Here is a 17,500-nt window from a genome sequence, read left to right as displayed (position 1 = left end):
GGAGAGTTACAGTCAAAGCAAAAAAAAAAAAGGTAAGGAGGTAGCTCATGATTAGGAGGAAGTCCAACCAATCCAGTCCAAATGAAGGAACTATCAAAGCCCAACGCACCTAGTTTCCTCTGCTCCATCCAGGACAGGCCCATGGACGTGGGTGTCATCTTCCCATGGTCGGAGCCATGGGCCGGGCTGTGCATCTGCACTGGGGTCCCCTGAAAAACACACACCACATCCAACCTTTATGCCTCATCATTACCCCTATTATAGACATATATAGGATTACTGTTTGTCTTTTTTTTTTTCTTTCGCACATATTCCACCAGCAGTGTAGTACCAGACTTAACCCACTTACATACTCACCAGAGAAATAGAAGTAGGTGGGGGGGGGGGGGGGGGTGTTAGACTAAGTGTGGGCACACCTTTAAGAAGGTGTGTCTTAAAGGTGGGGGTAGTGTGTTAGGCTGTAAGTGTGGGTACACACCTGAGTGATGGAGCCACCTGACTTGTTGGAGGAGATGAGAGGAGGGGGGTCTGGAATGTGTAGAGGCCGGACCGCAGCCATCCGCCCACTGTCCTGTAGACCTGCCAGCGCTAGAGAGATGGAAGAGAGGGATACAGAGGGAGAGAGAAAGAAAGAAGGAGGATGATCAAAGGTTACCCAACTGATTTATTGTTAAGATTGATAAGCTGGAAAGTGAGTGGAACACATTGTGACGACGAACTCTGATGGAAAAAAAAATTGGATATGGAGACAGATGAACAAACTGAAACATGGGACAGGCTGAAGATTTTACCCATCCAAACAAACAGAGACACATAAAGGGACGGGCTATAGATGGCCAGAAGGTCCTTCATGACTAGAAGAGGCTGATATAGGATGAAATTCTATGTGAGGAGGAGAGGAGCAGGGAAAAATGAAAGGAGAAGAGGAAAATGAATGAAGAGGAATAGAAAGTTGACGAGAGTGTCCAAGGAGGGGCGGAGAGCAAGGTAGAGTGAGGGGATGGAAGAGTGGTAGAAGTGATGGGAGTGATAGAAGTGATGAGAGTGATAGACGTGATGAGAGTGATAGACGAGGGGTGAAGAGGAGAAGTACAGGGGAAAGGGAGAGGAGTATCGTGATGGACGGAGAGGATAGGATGAGCAGTGAAAAGGAGAGAGTGATGGTCAGATCGGAGAGGAGAGGAGAGGAGAGGAGGATCGGGACTCACAGGAGTTGTAGTGCAGGAGCTGCTGCTGCTGTTCGTGGCTGAGTTTGGCCACGTCTCGGGGGGACAGTTGGTAGGGCGAGAGCATTGGGCGACCCATAGCTGCCGCCCCCCTAAGCTCTTCGGGGCCTGGTGCACGCTTCCCCTCCGCATGGGGAGAGAAGGCACGCGACTTATCTACACACACAGACAGACAGACAGACGGACAGATTAAGGATCTGCTGAAAATTCAAGAACCACATTTTAGCGGGATCAGTGCGGCAATGTAGCAGTTTTTGGTGACTGCCCTTGAGCACACACACGCACGCACACACACGCACACACACGCACACACACGCAGGGTTGCATCAGGAGGCACTGGAATGCATGTAAACCGCACAAACACAAACATTTAATCTGTCACAAGCAAATCCGCCCACCCACATCCACACAAACAAGCATGTCTGGCACATAGTTCAGAACTGTACGCCCAAATGTAGCTGGTCCACACACACACACACTTGTAGCCCCACAATTGGAATGTGTTTGAGTCTAAACACATGTGAGTGTGTGTGAACCTACGTAATCCATGAAGTAGAATCTGCAGCCATCTCTCGTTCCCCTCCAATTCTGCGGGGAGAGACACACTGCAGCTGATAACATGGCCATGACACACACACAAATTTGCACGTTCACACACACAGCTATTCAGATGGCCATGTCATCTCTTTTGATTCCTCCCACACACACACAGCGTATTTAACTTATCAATAGAGCTTCACTCAAGGCTCTTCCACTGCTCTGCTTCCACGTCTGCTAGGTTCTCCATCCTCTTTAAACCTTCTTTCTGTATCACTCACTCACTCACTCACTCACTCACTCACTCACTCACTCACTCACTCACTCACTCACTCACTCACTCACTCACTCACTCACTCACTCACTCACTCACTCACTCACTCACTCACTCACTCACTCACTCACTCACTCACTCACTCTCCCTCTCTCCCTCTCTCTCTCACTCTCTCTCTCACTCTCTCACTCACTCTCTCACTCACTCTCTCACTCACTCTCTCACTCACTCTCTCACTCACTCTCTCACTCACTCACTCACACTCTCACTCACACTCTCACTCACACTCTCACTCTCTCTCTATATATCTCTCTCTCCCACTCTCTGTCTCACTCTCTCTCTATATATATCTCTCTCCCTCACCCTCTGTCCTTCTTGTCTTTCATTCTGGTATTATCCTCCAGGCCCCCTACCTCTCTCCATGTTGACTGACAGATAGAAGCACGACGATCGGGGACTGAGCTCCATCATGTGTAACTGTCTATGACTTTCCACACAGGGTTGAGAGTGCCGTCTTTACACATAGACAGACACGCTTCCACCCACGCATGCCCATAGTTTTTCTTGACGTGCAACAAAACCACCAATCACCCTCTGCCCGTGCGTGCGTGCGTGCGTGCGTGCTCACGCACACACACCACAGACACACACACACACACACACACCTTCTGCTGACCACACAATGACTATTCACCCACCTCACTCTGTGAATACACCCACACAAAACCCAACTGTGTATATAGGTATGAAAGACTGACACACACACACACACACACACCACAGACACACACACACACACCACAGACAGACACACACACACACACACACAGGGAGCCTTGAAGGCTAGTGCTTGCACTGAGAACCTCTCAGAAGCTTTGTCCTATAATCTGAAGAATGATAGGTGTGAGTGGGAGAGTGTAAGCGACAAGGACACAGAAAGAAGAAGAGGACGAATGGAACTACAGGTGGGTGAAGAACACAGCAGGACAGAGAGAGGACCAAAAAACAGAACAGAGGCAGGGCTGATGATGAGGAAGACAGCCCTGAAGGACAAGATACGGAGAGAGGGAAGATCTTAACACAATCATAGACCATACAGCACTCAAGTGTATGTATGCACACACACACACACACAGACACAGACACAGACACAGACACAGACACACACAGCATGTCAGCTGAAAATAGCTGAAAAGGAAGGACAACGCACCATCCTTCTCCCGCTCAGACATGGTGGGGCTACGGCCTCGGAGGCGGGGACTGCCACTGCGGTCTCCGCCCACTTGCTGGTAGTGGGACTGTTTCATTTGCTGTCCGGCTGCGGCGGCAGCGGAGGCTGCTGCTGTTGCCGCAGCAACGGCTGCGGCGTGCTGGTTGGCCTCCTGGGAGGACTCGTGTGCCATGGTGATCTGCTGCTGGTAGAGGGCGAGGGCATGAGGAGGCACCGACGCCTTGTTGGGCATCAAACCCCCACGGCCCATACCAGGCATGGACAGATCGGACATCTGAGAGAGAGAAAGGGAGAGGGAGAGAGAGAGGGAGAGAGAGAGAGCGGGAGAGAGAATGACCACAGGTGGGAAGAGGGAGAAAATAAAAAACATGAGGGTGCATACATAGTACACAGTACAGCACTGCCAGTATCAGTGCTTCCATACCAACTCAGTGTTAAGCTGTCAATACAGTAGACTTGTATCACCCTCTGTTTGTGTGTCTCTCTCTCTCACACACACACACACACACACACACACTGAGAGAGCGAGAGAGAGCGAGAGAGAGCGAGAGAGAGAGCGAGAGCGAGAGAGAGGTCGCCACTTTTACACCTGGGTTGCTTTTCTTGCTACCCTTTCTCTGTGATATCTGATCGATATCTTATCACTGTGGTGACGCAGTAGCAGCACTCGATGTGTGTGTGTGTGAGAGAGTGTGAGTGTGAGTGTGAGTGTGTGTGTGTGTGTGTGTGTGTATATAAGTGCGTCATCCCCCTTATCTCTGTGTTCCACTGATCCAAAGCCACCTGTCCCTGCTGGCCTCCCTCTCCATTTGTCCCCTATCCCTTTCTCTCTCCCCCATGACATGAGCTGAGTATCTTTCTGTCCTCCGCAGCAGGTTCTGTGGCCCTTCTCTTTATTTTCATTTTCGTTTGAGAGCGCGCGAGAAAGACTTCTTGGAGCATGAATGTCAAGGCCTGAATGGATGGCGGATTTCTTTACTTTGACCGAATGCTCTCGCCTTGGCATGGCTTTGTCTTCATGCAACATTAAATGAGTTTTCCCCGCCTATGCTGTGCGCAGCGGCGATCTAGGCTGACGTGTATGGCTGGGGGTGAGTGGTGGTCAATCACCCTACACGCAGTACCACGGATTACCACAGCAGCATCACTTACCATGGTGGGAATGGCAGCTGCTCGCTGTTTCAGCGTCTTGAGGTCCATGGGCTTCTGTAGTGTGGAGGAGATCACGCCATAACTCAGCAGACTAGGCCTGGGAGAAGTTATTCTGAGAGAAAGAGAGAGAGAAAGAAAGAAAGAAAAAAAGAGAGAGAGAGAGAGAGAGACAGTAGGAGGGAGGGAGACAAAGAGTAGAGACAAAAGCAAAAATCTTAGAGGAGGTTTTAGTTCTTTCTTAATATGGCCAGGGCCAATCTCATTTCAGCAAGCTATAAACAGACCAGAACAGCCCAATATGACACACAAACACAACTGAGCTGGTCCTTAACCCTTTCACACAAACACACCCCTGTGTGAACACGCACACACACACACACAGTCAGTCAGACACACTGCATACAATCACATACACCTCACACAGTCATAAGATATCTCTTGCCGTCTCACATACACACACACACACACACACACACACACACACTCTCTTGTCTTTGTTTGAGTTGGACTGCATAGAAGGTAATGTTTCCCTCAACTCTGCCAAGGCCGACAGTGTCTGCTGTCATGGAAAATCAGAGGGTGCTGTCAGGCACGCTCGCATACACACGGGCAAACACACGCGCACACACACACACAGGCAAACACACACACACACACACACACACACACACACACACACACACAGGCAAACACACACACAATTCCCTCCAATAGCCTAAACTGCATTAACCACGCATGCCATCCTAATAGTATGTTACAACAACTGTGACCAACGCACACACCCATAGAAACAAATTTCTTTCATTCACTATAAGCACTCACTCTTAACCCAACACCAACATACAGACACACATAAATGTACAGGCGCGCACACACACACACACAAATGTACAGGCGCGCGCACACACACACACACACACACACACACACACACACACACACACACACACACACACACACACACACACACGACACACTGCATCTCTCACACATCTGACCTGATTTCAGAGCAGCCACACAGTTCAGTACAATTCTCCTACATTAAAGACTCCCTCTCCCTCTCCCTTCCTTCCTCTCTTCCCCCCCCCCCCCCCCATCACCCTCCATTCCTTTGACTGGCTTCTCTCGCCCTTTACTGTCTCTCCCAAGACAAAACGGTGAAGTACAAACTCCTCCTCCCTCACCTGGGGTTCTTGTCGCTGTTCTCCGTCTCCTCCACCTCGTCCGCGCTGCAGGTGGCGCTGGAGTCGCTGTCGCCGTGACAACCGCTGCCCTTGGGCTCACGCTTGGCCTTGCCGTGGCCCTTGAGCTCCGGCGGCTGCGGCTCAAGCTGCGGGGGCTTACTGTCGCTGCCGGACGCGCTGCCCATTGCCGCCGTCGCCGACGGACCGCCTCCGCCGCCACCGATCAGGCCAGCGCCCTCTCCCTCCATCTTTACTTCCTGCTTCACATCGCCCTCGCCGCGGGAGACCAGCGAAGACTTCCCTTCCTCACCGCTGGCGCCCACGTCCATGGCATCCTTGTCCTCCTTGCCCATCGCCTTGGCACGCGAGGACGAGGAGGTGGAGGAGGCGGAGGAGGAGGCGGCTTCCTCTTTCGGCTGCTTGCTGTCCTCCGAGGAGCGCGGTGACGGGAGAGACTCCGTGTCTGAACTGTTGTTCGCTCCACCTGAGGGACGGGAGAGGGAGGACAATTAGAGAGTGAGGGAGGACAATGAGAGAGTGAGGGAGGACAATGAGAAAGTGAGGGAGGACAATGAGAGAGTGAGGGAGGACAATGAGAGAGTGAGGGAGGACAATGAGAGAGTGAAGGGTTTCAAAGAGTCAACTTTGGGTCTCAACTCCATGAGCACTCCAAGTTCACTTAGACCTATAAAGAGTTCAAGACTGAAAAATGGAATCTGAAAAATGTTCAGAAAACACAGCCATCAATAACACTCAAGTCTGGTTTGGAAAAGAAAAAAAGAAAAAAATGGAAAGATAAACCCTGATCCAACTGTTCTCTGGCCCAGTGAATGTTAAACCAATTCTTAAAAAAAGATCATGATGAACTGTAAACATTTTTGTCTGTCACAATTTTTTCTACTGTGTCTGTGGATGTGATTATAGTGTGTGTGTGTGTGTGTGTTTGTTTACCTTCTCCGTCTTCGGCGGCCTCCTCCTCATTGCCGCTGGCCCCTGAGCCCTCCTCATCCTCGGCTGCCGAGGGAGCGCTGGCCTCCTCATTTTGGGCTTTGCCTTTATTACGCCGGGCCTTGCGCTCACGCTCCTACACACGCAGACACACACTCAATGCTGAGCAGATATACAGTGCTGAACACACACACACACATATAATCAGTCAGCAACACACCCACGCAAACTGTGTCAGTTATTAGAGGTACACCCAAACAAAACCACACACATACACTCATTGCTCATTTCAAAGAGGAACGAAAACCCATCATTACACCCACGCTGTGAGTCCTCCAGACACAATAACATCATCACTAGCATGTAGGCTTACTTTTAGAAACACAGGCATCCAAATATGAGCAATGTGGAAACATGCAGTCATGCACATATAACCACCAACACACACACATACACACACAAAGGACTAACCGATTTCATTTTATGCTGCTGCAGAATCTCGTCCAGTTTCTGCCTCTTCTTGTAGTTGAAGTAGAAGTTCTTACATTGCGACACCGTTTTGGAGCCCACCATTTTAGCAATGGCCGACCAGTTCCGTCCATACTGCAGCAGACCTGATGAACAGAACAGAGAGACAAGAGGAAGAGATATCCGTGAAAATGAATCGCATGACAAGAGCTCATAGAGTATCAACCAAACCTGAACACCATTCATACAAGGATCTGCGTTCTGTGCCCCTGAATTCGTTTGTGTCTATGTAGGTGTGCTTATTCGTGCGGTCGTGTGTGTGTATGTGGGGTGTGTGGTTTGTGTGTGTGTGTGTTTGTGTATAAGAGAGAGAGAAAAAGCAGAAGGATGGCTGAGGGGTTTGACATTACGCTGCATGCCACACAGGGAAGTCCCAGGCCCTGTGTGCCAAGCTAGTGTGTGATAAGGTCAGGCGGCCAGCACGTAGACCTCAGCAAAGCACTTGCATGCACGCACACACGCACACAAACACCTATCTGTCCAAACATACGTCCTGGAAGACTGTATATATACTTAATGACTATTTGTTCATTTGCGGGCAGTTATACACAGAAAACATGAACAAACAATCAATCAATCAATCAATCAATCAATCAATTTTGTGTCCCTTGTACTTGAATGCAGCATATGTTGGCGCTTACAGACACACTCTCACCTTTACAACTGGCTGGAACCTACCTTTATGACACCTATTCACCTAGTGACAATCTTTATTATCTCACCTATTTAATACTGCAAGTTAATGCAAGAAATCAGTCTGTGGCATATAACAGAAGGACTATGGAGCCAGATTACAACTTTACAGGCACCCACTATTTGGCTCAGCTAGCTTCACAGTCGCATATAACTTCCCTCTGTCTCTGATAAGATAAAAGATTGCATCTCTTTCTTAACAGGAGAGAAAGGGCTTACGTCAAGACCTCTATACAGACAAACTTAGTGACACGCAAAACGTGCATGCCTCAGACTTCTCCCATGTTGGTTGTTCACACCATCTCTCCCTTCCTGTCTGTACGACTCTATCTCTCTCTCTCTCTGCCCATCCCCTCACCTCCCCCACCCCTCTCACTCACTTTCTCTGGGGCAGTGTACCAGAATAGCCCTCAAAGCATTTAAGCTAGCAGGGGTGTCTTCTGTTAAATATTCATTGTGTAAAAAGGAAGGGTGAGAGAAAGAGAGAGAGAGAGAGAGAGAGAGAGAAGGCAAGCGAGAGCAAATGAAAGGAGACAGAAAAGAGAGGAAAGTGAAAGAGAAGGAAAAAAGACAAAATGAGCCAAAGAGAAGAGGGGATGAAACAGAGAGAGAGATAAGAGAAGAGAGGAACGACAGATGAGAGAGAGAGAGAGATAAGATAAGAGGGAGGGAGGGGGGCGCGCTGGCCTCTTTCTTGTAGCGTGACACACATGACGGGCTGACTTTAGTTAAAGTTTAGCAGCCCACCGGACTGCAAGCACACAGGCCTAGATCTCAGCACGATAACACACGCACACACACTGCAGAAGCACTCGCACATTTAAGTGAACTCAACAACACATCCCACCACAGAACAAACAACATCGACAGACTTTCAGACAGGGAGAGGAAGCGGATACCATCATGTGCTCGCACACACACGTTAGCCCTTCTAAGAAATGGCTCCACAGACCACCACACACACACACTCTCACCCTTCTTAGAAACGCTTTGTTTGTAAAACCACAAAGACCAACACACTCACAAACACCTCGGAAGCGCCGTTTCACCCTCCTACCCAGAATAGTTCAGAGGCCGTACCGGCTGGCAGGCTCGGCTAGTCCACAAGTTCAGCAGACTAGGTTTCCTCAGATCCAGCGGCGTCAGAGTCCAGGCAACTCCATTACCCTGGCCTCAGACAACCAGGAAGAGCCTGCCGAGCCCTCCTCCAATCGCACGCCACCGTCCCAGCTGTCCACCTATCCAGTGGCTCCACACTGGGCTGCCCCCACCCACTAGCCCCACTCACCCTCCTCCTTCTGGTCCAATGGGTTTGGTGCTTGGAGCAGAGTCCTATCCTGCCACTCCCCGAGGGCTCCACACTTCTGTCCTCCGCTGCTCTCTCTCTCTCTTCCTTTTCCTCTCAGTCTCCCCCTACTACTATCAGTCAGTCTACCCAGCACCACCCATCGTCACGGAAACGCACCGGTTACACAAGAGTAACACTTGAAGCTGCCGCTCCACAGAAAAGAGGGAGGAGAGAAAAAATGAGTAAAAAAGGAACACACACACGAAAAGAAAAAGAAAAAAAACCTTGTGCTCCTTCCCCCCACTACCACTTCCTTTCAGGCTGAGACTTGATCTGACGTTCCTCAGGCTCGCTCTAGCCAACGCATGCTCTCCTCTCCTGTCCTTCTCTCCCCTCTACTCAGTCTGCCCCCCATTCTTCCTTTTCCCTCCCTCTCTCTCGCTCTCTCTTTCTCTTTCTCTCTTTCTCTCTCTCAAGGCCGCACTGCTTCTGTTTCTCTGCTCATAGCCAGTGGCCGCCTGAGAGGACTTTCAAAGCAGAGTGGGGCTGAGAGGCGGCGCTACATCCTCTCTGCTTGCTTGCTTGCTCATTCTCTCTCTCTCTCTCTCACTCACTCACTCACTCGGTTCTCTCGCCTCATTTCATCTCTGCTCTATCGCTTTCCCTTCTTCACTCGCTCCCACTTACTCACTGAGCCAGTAGGCAGAGCTGCACTCTCTTTCTCTTCCTCTCTCTTTTGCACACACACACACACACACACACACACGTCTCTGGACAACCCAAAAGAAAGGGAGGTGGGAAGAGAGAGAGAGAGAGAGAGAGAGAGAGAGAGAGAGAGAGAGAGAGAGAGAGAGAGAAAACGGGAGGGAGAGATGATGTCGATTCTGAGGGAAAGCCGAAAGGGTCTCACATTTTTCCTGACTGACCTGATTTTCATCTTCAAAGTGACCCTTCTCCAGTCCAAAACAAGGAGAGAAAAAGAGAGAGAGATGTAGACTCTGCCAAAGAGCTTGAACAAATGGGAGCAAAGGAAAACAAGGAGCGGGCGAGAAAGGGTGAGAAAAGAAGAAAGAGTGAGAGAGAAAAGAGAGAGAGAAAAAAAGTCTTTGCCAATTTGGATATCTGCCACTTTGTCTATCCACTCCTCCCTCCACCATAACCACAGAGAGAGAGAGGGAATGAGAGAGAGAGAAAGAGGGAGAGAGAGAGTGGAGAACCACTCCACGCTAATCCGAAATCTCGCCCTCCATTTCAAAATGGCTGTGGGAAACACAACACATGTGCGCACATGCACGCACGAGAGAGAGAGAGAGACACACACACACAGAAAATGTCAACTTCACACACACACTCACACACACACACACACACACACACACACACACACACACACACACACACACACACACACACACACACACACACACACACACACACACACACACACACACACACACACACACACACACACACACACACACACACACACACACACACACACACACACACACACACACACACACAGAGAGCGTGAGTCACTGTTTACAACAGTGTGGCTTATTTCAGATTTCCTCACAGTTTACTGCCAGACTGGCATACTGTTGGATTGAAAAAGTGCTTTTTGGAAGGGAGGGAGATCACATGAAAGGAAAGAGATGAGGGATGGAGGGAGAGAGAGAGAGGGGGGGGGAAGGGAGAGGGGGGGAGAGAACCAGATGAAGATGAAAGGGGAACGTTTCCTTTTTTGAAAACAGAGGATGGGGATCCCTAGCAACCCTTCACTCTCCAGGATGTGAAATAGTTATGTAAGAGTGCGTCTGTGTATGCCCGGGTGCGTCTGTGTGTATGTGGGGCATAAGTGTGGCACCAAGTGCCCTTATTGGCGGGCAGCAAGACTAATCTCCAGGGATGGAGCGGCTCACTAATCCATCCTCAATCACTTACACACACACACACACACACACACACACACACACACACACACACACACACACACACACACACACACACACACACACACACACACACACACACACACACACACACACACACACACACACACACACACACACACACACACACACACACACACACACACACACACACACACACACACTCTAATCCAGCCCTCAGGAGAATGGAGCTGAGCACATTAAACCAGGATTACCACACAGAGCCAAAGACAGACAGTTCAGGCACTATCTACAGCGAGAGCGCATACACACACACCACACACACACACACACACACACACACACACACACACACACACACACACACACACACACACACACACACACACACTAGGATCACCATTAACCACACTTCAAGAGAGCCTCACACACACGGCTGGATACCTGTGTTATCTAGACGAGTGTATGAGAAAAGAGGGCAAGGGTACAGCACGTCCTTTGACACACGGGCAAATATTTGCCGTGTTGCTAGGGGATAGGGCGGGAGGGCGGTGTGGTTACGGTGGGGGGAAGAGGGGAAATCCCTGGGTGAGATTAGACCTCACAACGCAGCTCTTTCACCATTTACATGCCAAACCTGTGATGTCATCAACCGGCGACGCTACCTGCACACATGTGCAATCTAAGAATGTGCTTAAGAAAATGCCCAGAATCAGCAGACTGGGCTCTTTCCCTCTCTCCATCAGACACTCTCACACACACACACACACACACACACACACACACAGGGCATTGAAGTGTCGTCTCTTGATAAAAATACATGACTGGGACACAATGATATACAAACATAAACCGCAGCGCACACAAACTAATTGACAGCAACAAACACACACCTTTTTTGGCGGTGTCCATTTCCTCTTCAGTCCAGCGTGAGCTTTCATTCATCTCCAGATTGGCTGCAACACAAAGCAACTTAAATTATTGAGACAGCGTGTGGCCATTTTCAGAGTTTGTTTGTGTGTGTGTGTGTGTGTGTGTGTGTGTGTGTGTGTGTCCAGTCTTTACGTTAATGCTGAGGCTGAGTGTGGTACACATGATGGCCCTGCCCCCACCATACCCTCTGAAGTGTTATAAGCAGTAGCAGAAACCTCAAACAGTCACTCACTTCAATGGATGGCAAGGCAGTAGAGGTTAGCAGTGGGGCCAAAGTAGCATGTCTCACTTACAATGTCTATGCCGATATAATGCTAGCACTAAGCAGAATGGCTTACCTGCACGGTCTTCATGCACTAGTTTGGTGATAGCATCTCAGCTCCAATGCTTGCTAACTGCATGTATTTGGCATAGCATGCTTGCTGTGTCTGAGCTGCAAAGCTTCCTCCAGGGTGCTGAATTCAGTGGGGCAGCAAGCTAGCAGTCCCTGAGATGCATGGCTTATCTGAGGCAGGGATTCCCCTTCCCTCAGGCATCAGGACTGTAAGCTAGAGGGGGAGGGAAGGACCAGCACGCCCCCATGTGGAGGCTCAGCTAAACTGCACTCAACTACTGTGTGTATCCAGTGACCAGTGAGTTGACTGACTGAAAGGTTTACTGTATCTAGGAGTGATATTGTGTGTGTGTGTGTGTGTGTGTGTGTGTGTGTGTGTGTGTGTGTGTGTGTGTGTGTGTGTGTGTGTGTGTGTGTGTGTGTGTGTGTGTGTGTGTGTACCTAGGTCGCTGCTGAGTGGAGGAGTGCTGGTCTCCTCCTGCTCGTTGGCCATGGAGCGAGTGATGCGGCCCTTGCGATGGCCGCGGCTGTTGGCTGTTCGTCGGCCCTTTACTGCCGGGGGCTCCTTATCCTCCCCATCCTCTCCAGAGGTGTCGTCCCTGAACACACACACACACACACACACACACACACACACACACAGACACACACACACACACACACACACACACACACAGACACAGACACAGACACAGACAACAACAGACAACATTAAACTCACAGAAACACAAAGGCAGTTCCTCTCACACATCCCCCCTCTGGTCAAGCTTCTGCCTGGTGGAATTTCCAGCATCAGCACAATAGCTGGATGACAGGAAGTGAGAACAGAGATGGAGCATCCTCATTTATCTTCCCCAACTCCCATTCATCTTACACTGTGGGGATGCTAAATATAGAAACACCAGCTGGGCCATCCACACAGGGGGACAAAGACTGGCGCAGGACTGGAGGGGGAGGATCTAATGATCATGTTTATCCAGGGGGTACATACCTGTGTTTGTGTTTGTGTGTGTGTGTACGTGTGTGTGAGTGTGTGCGTGCGTGCGTGCGTGCGTGCGCATGTGTGTATGTGTGTGCGCGTTTGTTTGTGTGTTCTAGGTGGATACGATAATGATTATCTAACTATATACACAATATCCGATATTTGTAATATAACTGATATTCCTGATCTAAATGATATTTCAGGTCTACAATTCTTCCAACAACACAGGCTATAATATCAACCACATTTGGCAAGACAGGGCAGACTAAAACGTGGCGTGGGGAAATTTCTATATGATCATCTTATTTTGGCTTTATGAATCTAGGAACAGGCTTTTACTTCGAAGTGCCATCTCGGTGCCAGACGAACGGCTCACAATTGAATGCAAGACAAAATAACATCATGTGTCAGTAGTTCATTTAATTTAAAATTAAAATAACCACTCTAGATCCAGCTATGTCGTGAACGTCAAGCACTGTCTAACACCAAGCTAACTTCACTGTAATCGTAAAATCCACCATACCTGACAACAACAAAATTAGACATTAACAGGGTTCAAACACATTTTTACATCCAAATGATCACTCCCCCCCCAAACTAAATATTGCAAATATCGGCCCTGAATATCTAACAACCAGATAATTGGTCGACCTCTAGTGTGTGTATAGCCACATACTTGCATATGTTTCTGCGTACAAGTGTCAGTTTTTAGTTTTTGGGTACAATCTAGCGTTGGGTTTATGGATACAACCTTCTCCTCTTTTTTTTTAGTACTCCAGCCCCCATTCCACTAACAGTACTGTGGTTCTTTTAGCAGGGAGGAATGGAGTGATACAACCTATGCTCTTCCACTCCACCTCCAGCCAGGCTCTGCCTTTGTGTTGTTGTTGTTGTTGTTGTGAGTCATGGACATCCTGACCCAGAAGTGCAAGAAGTTTCAATAAAAGGGTGAGGGGTGCTTGAGAGAGAGTGGGGGAGTGAAAGAAAGCAAGCTACATACTCCACACGAGACAGGATAAGAAAATGATTATTATTGTGGAAAAGGACAGACGGATGGAAAGAAAGAGAGAGTGAGAGAGAGAGAGAGAGAGAGAGAGAGAGAGAGCTAAAAAAAAATGTTTTTCCTGAAAGCTGAAATGTAGTTTCCTATGTGATGATCCTAGCAGACAGAAACACCTAGAGCCAGATGGTTCTGAGATAGAAAGCAGGAGGGACAAAGTGCGTGTGCGCCTGTGTGCGTGTGCGTGTGCGTGTGCGTGTGCGTGTGCGTGTGTGTGTGTGAAGGGCCAACACAACATAGCAAACCACTGAGGAAGTTCTGGAACTGAGGACAACTTTCCAGAGCAACGTGAGAACAGGACCCAAGGAGGGGGTGGGGACTAGAGAACAAGCTGCACTCACTTCATGCCGTCCTCCTTGTCTTCGGCCTCGTTCTTTTCTTCTTCCCGCTCTGCGTCCTTCTCTTTTTCCTTCTCCTCTTTCTCTTCCTGGTTGTTACGGTTTACCTGCTGCTGCTGTTGCTGAGTGTGCTGTAAAACACACAAACATTGCAGATAAGTGTTAATATCTAGCCATCAGCAAAAACTAGAGCATAGATTTCAGCCCTCAAAGAAATTGACCAGAAGTGATAACCTTTGCTCAATTGTTGTTTTTAGAAAATATAAAATACTGAAGAGAATACACAGAATAACATATAGAATCGTTTAATAATTACATTTTATCCAGAAATAGACCTATTTTGAGCAAACCAAACTGTAAAACGTATGAGGAGGGTGATGCGACGATTACAGATGTACACGATCCATCATTTCGTCCATATTGACCTTTCATATAGATTTAAAATGCAGTATTATAATATACATCTAATTTTCCTGGGCTTTGAGAGACAGCACGGTACTGAAGAACACTTCATGGCAAATAAAAATGGTCTAGGTTGGTGCCTCTGTAATTTACTATGCAACAGACACATCTTGAATACAATCAGAATGCACACGTACAGTGGGGGAAAGGGAGGGGGCTGACTAAAAGTGCATGAAACTTTGCCGAAGTAATGGGCCGAAATGCAACGTTGTTTATGTTAATATGAGAAGTGTAAAGATATTTTTGGTTCGTTATGCCACTGTGGCGGAACAAATTAAGACTATGGCGGGCTGCCACTGTCTAGGTGATTAACAGGAACATTGGGAACTGAAACAGCTAAATGACTTCCCTCATTGCCTAACAAAGGCTCTGTTACTAAAGCTGAGTTTCTTGAAAATGCACAGGTGAAAAACTCAAAGCCACAAACTCAACTCAGAGTAGATAAGAGATGCTCTTCCACAAGCTCTCCCATTGACTGAGAACACAAAGCTCCCGAGCTCTCCCGTAGCTCACAGTGCCTCACCAGCAACACTTATGGGTCAGTTCCTGGGGCAATCTTGTGTCAGGATTCATGGGGCTTAAGACTGCTCACACTCACACACACTCATATTACACACACACACACTCATATTATACACACACACACACACTCACACACACACACACACACAAAGACACACACACACAAAGACACACACACACAAAGACACACACACACAAAGACACACCTGACTTCGGCCTCGGCGGCGGTAGTTCCTGCGGACAATGTTTTTGTAGTTCTCGTTCTTCTTGGTCAGGTAGTAGAAGAGCACACACTCTGCCACCGTCTGAAATCACACACGTACCAGCAGCAATGATGAGTACTGCATGACATGTCACACACAGGGTAGTGCTACAAAAATAGGCATAGGTTCGGCTACCTTTCTCTCCAGGAAAGAGGCGATCAGACCAAAGTTCTTTGGGTGCTGAATGAACCTGAAAGAAACACACACCCAATCAGCACCATCATATACTCATTCCTAAAAAAACATCTTATGGCACAGTGTCAACTGATCACATTTAGCTCAATTCATTTCTATATCCACACAAACATTTCTAACATACACGGAAATAAATCACAAATGGACACACAGACACAGGGGAAATCGTCAGAGCCTCAGCAACCTCATGCAAACAAAACCCCTCACACTACTTTTCAAAGAGTGAAAGAATCACTGAAATGTATTACTTCAACACGTTTTCCAAATAAAACAATGAAAAGCCTTGAAGCCGGAATTGAATCCAGTACCACTGACATCTTCACAGTAAACCGGACACACCTGTTGCCCAATGTATGCATACTCAGACAGGTGGATAATAAACACACTCCTTTTGCTAGAGTTTCCTCTGGTTGGTGTGTTTGTGAGTGTGTGTGAGTGTGAGTGAGTGTGAGTGAGTGAGGGTGTGTGAGTGTGTGTGAGTAAGTGAGTGAGTGTGCGTGAGTGTGTGTGTGTGTGAGTGAGTGTGAGTGAGTGTGTGTGTGTGAGTGTGTGTGTGTGAGTGAGTGTGAGTGAGTGTGTGTGTGAGTGAGTGAGTGTGTGTGTGTGAGTGAGTGTGTGTGAGTGTGTGTGTTTGTGTGTGTGTGTGTGTGAGTGTGCTTGCGTGCGCTAGGGCCTCATCTCTGGGCCTCCTCACTTCCTCTTTCTGTTCTCCCTCTGTCAACTGTGGCAAGTGTGGGTTTATCATGCCACCCACTTGATCAGTGTGAGGCACTGGCCGCAGCGTGACCCTCAGTGCATGTCACGCAACCCTTGATGCTTCGGGCTGATCAAGCAGGTGCAAACGTACACACGATCGCACGCACACACGCCATGCAACCACACTGTTGTTTAATTGTGCTGATCAGGATGAAGATATATACACACATAAGCTGTCTCTTTGCTTACATCTAAAAACCTTCTAACAACCACATACAAATCCCGCGCGCACACACATCCACACACACACACGTGCTAAACACAAACACAAACACACTCACTTCTCACGGAAAGAGTCCTTCTCCTGCTCGCTCCACATGTTCATGACCTGCCGGTCTTTGTAGACTTTCATGGGGTCGTCCATTAGGCCGTTCATGTTGATGAACTTGATGCGCTGCTGCTCAGCATCAAACAGCATGGGAGGAATGACCGCTAGCTGTCGCATCTGCTTCTCAGAGTTCTGACCAAAAGAGAGAGAGAGAGGGGGGACGAGAGAGAGAGAGAGAGAGGGAGAGAGACACAGAGACAAAGAGAGAAAGAGAGACCAACAAAGAGAGGGAACAGAAGGCATCCATCAGTGAGGCCAAAAGGCATCGCTGGCAGCTATGTGCAGACACAGAGCTGCTTTAGTGGTGTCTATGGCATATGTGTGAGTGTGCCTGTCTAAGTGTGTGACAGGTC

At 48.6% G+C, this 17,500-nt stretch overlaps 1 protein-coding gene across 8 annotated transcripts in view; it reads right to left on the bottom strand.

Annotated features, from left to right (window-relative positions):
- Positions 1-17,500, bottom strand: part of ncor2 (nuclear receptor corepressor 2) — a 93,087-nt gene that overhangs the window by 17,921 nt on the left and 57,666 nt on the right. For 7 of the 8 annotated variants that reach the window (XM_080852980.1, XM_080852985.1, XM_080852984.1 and 4 more), the window contains 15 exons: positions 17,101-17,279; positions 16,004-16,058; positions 15,812-15,910; positions 14,625-14,752; positions 12,683-12,840; positions 11,868-11,930; positions 7,024-7,166; positions 6,556-6,688; positions 5,605-6,088; positions 4,421-4,532; positions 3,248-3,542; positions 1,767-1,814; positions 1,209-1,382; positions 479-588; positions 110-209 (listed from right to left, as the gene is read on the bottom strand). In XM_080852980.1, the coding sequence (XP_080709106.1) occupies positions 110-209; positions 479-588; positions 1,209-1,382; positions 1,767-1,814; positions 3,248-3,542; positions 4,421-4,532; positions 5,605-6,088; positions 6,556-6,688; positions 7,024-7,166; positions 11,868-11,930; positions 12,683-12,840; positions 14,625-14,752; positions 15,812-15,910; positions 16,004-16,058; positions 17,101-17,279 (2,281 nt within the window). The remainder of the gene's footprint in view (positions 1-109; positions 210-478; positions 589-1,208; positions 1,383-1,766; positions 1,815-3,247; positions 3,543-4,420; positions 4,533-5,604; positions 6,089-6,555; positions 6,689-7,023; positions 7,167-11,867; positions 11,931-12,682; positions 12,841-14,624; positions 14,753-15,811; positions 15,911-16,003; positions 16,059-17,100; positions 17,280-17,500) is intronic. The other variant, XM_080852982.1, reaches the window with a different exon arrangement.

Source organism: Sprattus sprattus, assembly GCF_963457725.1.
Source record: "Sprattus sprattus genome assembly, chromosome: 15".
Classification (NCBI taxonomy): Eukaryota; Metazoa; Chordata; class Actinopteri; order Clupeiformes; family Clupeidae; genus Sprattus; species Sprattus sprattus.
Note: the sequence above shows the minus strand (reverse complement) of the source record. Positions and strands in the feature narration are given on the sequence as shown.